Source organism: Penaeus vannamei, chromosome 25 (assembly GCF_042767895.1).
Source record: "Penaeus vannamei isolate JL-2024 chromosome 25, ASM4276789v1, whole genome shotgun sequence".
Classification (NCBI taxonomy): Eukaryota; Metazoa; Arthropoda; class Malacostraca; order Decapoda; family Penaeidae; genus Penaeus; species Penaeus vannamei.
In genome coordinates, this window is record NC_091573.1 from 25,575,677 (window position 1) to 25,578,176 (window position 2,500).

The 2,500-nt window shown below is 46.0% G+C and overlaps 1 protein-coding gene across 21 annotated transcripts in view; it reads left to right on the forward strand.

Moving 5' to 3' along the window:
• Positions 1–2,500, forward strand: part of Klc (kinesin light chain) — a 181,350-nt gene that overhangs the window by 42,068 nt on the left and 136,782 nt on the right. For 7 of the 21 annotated variants that reach the window (XR_011399595.1, XR_011399597.1, XR_011399596.1 and 4 more), the window contains exon 3: positions 805–854. The exons of the other annotated variants lie outside the window; for them this stretch is intronic. Coding sequence is in view for 3 of the 7 variants with exons in the window: in XM_070139314.1 (XP_069995415.1) it covers positions 805–854 (50 nt within the window). In the remaining 4 variants the exon portion in view is untranslated. The remainder of the gene's footprint in view (positions 1–804; positions 855–2,500) is intronic. 21 annotated transcript variants of the gene reach the window in all.

The following is a 2,500-nucleotide window of genomic DNA, read 5'->3' on the forward strand; positions in this document are numbered from 1 at the left end:
ACTCTCTCTCTCTCTCTCTCTCTCTCTCTCTCTCTCTCTTACTCTCCGCCCTCTCTCTCTCTTACTCTACGTCTCTCTTTCTCTCTCTCTTACTCTCCGTCTCCGTCTCTCTCTCTCTCTTTCTCTCCTTCTCCGTCTCTTTCTCTCTCTTTTACTCTCCTTCTCCGTCTCTCTCTCTCTCTCTCTTACTCTCCTTCTCCATCTTTCTCTCTCTCTCTCTTACTAACCGTCTCCGTCTCTCTCTCTCTTACTCTCCGTCTCTCTCTCTCTCTCTCTCTCTCTCTCTCTCTCTCTCTCTCTCTCTCTCTCTCTCTCTCTCCGTCTCTCCGTCTCTCTCTCTCTTACTCTCTCTTGCTCTCTCTCTCTCTCTCTCTCTCTCTCTCTCTCTCTCTCTCTCTCTCTCTCTCTCTCTCTCTCTCTCTCTCTCTCTCTCTCTCACGCGCGCACACACACACAACTTAGTCAATTTTTTTCACTTCCCTTCCCATCCCTACTTTACCCTACCACTCCCCTTCCCTCCTATTCCCAGCCATCCCATCCCTTCCCATCCCTACCTTACCGTACTCCTTCCCTTCCTTTCCCTTCCCTGCCCTTCCCTACCCTTTCGTACCCTTTCGTACTCTCCCCTATCCTTCCTTACCCTTCCCTACCCTTTCCTACCCTTCCTTTCTTCTTCAACATGTCCCCCATCCCACTCTCCAGTTTATATCTTAGAAATAAGCAAACCGCCCCCTTCCCCTTCACCTCCCCCCTCCCTCGCATAAAAAAATCGATATCTAATTCGAATTTCTCTTTGTGTTCCAGGTAAGCAAGCAGGCAACCGGGCAGGCAAGCAGGTTCTGTGGCTCGGACAGGTAGGAGCCTCTTGGTGTAAAGTTGCGTGAGTACAAATGGTAGTTGGTATCGTGGTTTGGTGATTTGGTGATGTGGTGGTGGTAGAGAGAGAGAGAGAGAGAGAGACAGAGAGAGAGAGAGAGAGAGAGAGAGAGAGAAAGAAAGAGAAGAAAGAGAAAGAAAGAAGAGAGAGGGGGGGGAAGGAGAAAAGTTGAAGAGAGGGGGATTAAAAAAAAGGTAAAGAGAGAAAGGAGAAATGGCAATGGGGGAGAATAAGATGAAGTTACATATGTTGAAATGGGAGGAAATAAAATGAAGGAAGATGAATTTATGTAAAAGAACGGAAACAAGAATAGAACAAAAATGAATGATAAAAAGAGAAAGTGAGATGGAAAGGGGAAAAATAAAAGATTGAAGAGAGGAGGATTGTGAAGAAAAAGGAAAGGGAGAAAGAGAAATGAAAAGAGATTGGGGGAGAATAAAATGAAATGAGATATGATGAGACGGGAGGAAATAGATGGAAAAAAATCAAAGAATAAAAGAACGGAAACAAAAAGAAAAAAAAGAAAAATAAAATACTGGGAGAGAAAAAACAAGCAAAAGGAGGAGGAGAGAGGAAAGTTGCCCATTTATATGTATTTCTCTTACCCGATTAGCATACGTTTGTACCCATATTTATTTTGATTTTTATTTACAATCTTTGTTTGTTTTTCTCTTTATCTATTTATTTATTTAATGTTCCTTTTTAATGTTCTATTGGTTTTCCATTTTCATTTATACTCCGTTTTCCTTTTTTATTTACACGTGTATTTATTTTCCTTTATATGCATGCTGTATTCATTTTCCTCTTTCTAATTATACATTTAGCTTCCTTTTTATTCATACATATTTATTTTCCTTTTTATTTATACATATTTATTTTTTCCGTTTGCCTTGTACATATTCATTTTCCTTTTTTTTTATTTGTGTCTGGTCTGTTTCATTCCCCTCCCCGCCTATTTATTTATGCCATTTCTCGTACCTGCTTCTGCTCGCCCAGAGTTCGGTGGAGTTTCTGGTGGGTTGTTCTGCACGCGCGCCTAACATTATGCATACATGCACGGGGATGCAAGCGCGCACGTTGGGGTTTGAGCTCGTTGCAGGTGAGGTCAGGCAAAGGTCACGCCCGCAGGAAGACAAGCAGGCAAGCAGGCAGGCAGGCAAGCAGGCAGAGAGGCAATTAAGCCCCCGATGTTCATTCGTTCGCCAGACTGACGGGGGTGGGCGGGCGTTGCGGGTCTACAAATGGGGCGGGGAGGGTGAGTGGGCGTGGCGATTATGGGGGGGGGGGAGGTTGGAAGGGCTGGTGGGCGTCCGGGTAGGCGATGGGCGGTGCCGGTGCCCCTCCTGCCTCCTCCTGCCGGCACTGCGAATCTGCTGTCACGGGAGGGACTCACGATTGAAGCGAATGGGTGAGGATGAGGCGAATAGGTGTGGATGAAGGCAATGGGTGCTGATGAAGTGGATGGGTGAGGATGAGGTGAATGGCTAAGGATGAAGCGAATGGGTGTGGATGAAGGGAATGGCGGAGGATGAAGCGAATGGGTGTGGATGAAGGGAATGGGTGAGGATGAGGCGAATGGGTGTGGATGAAGGGAATGGCGGAGGGTGAAGCGAATGGGTGTGG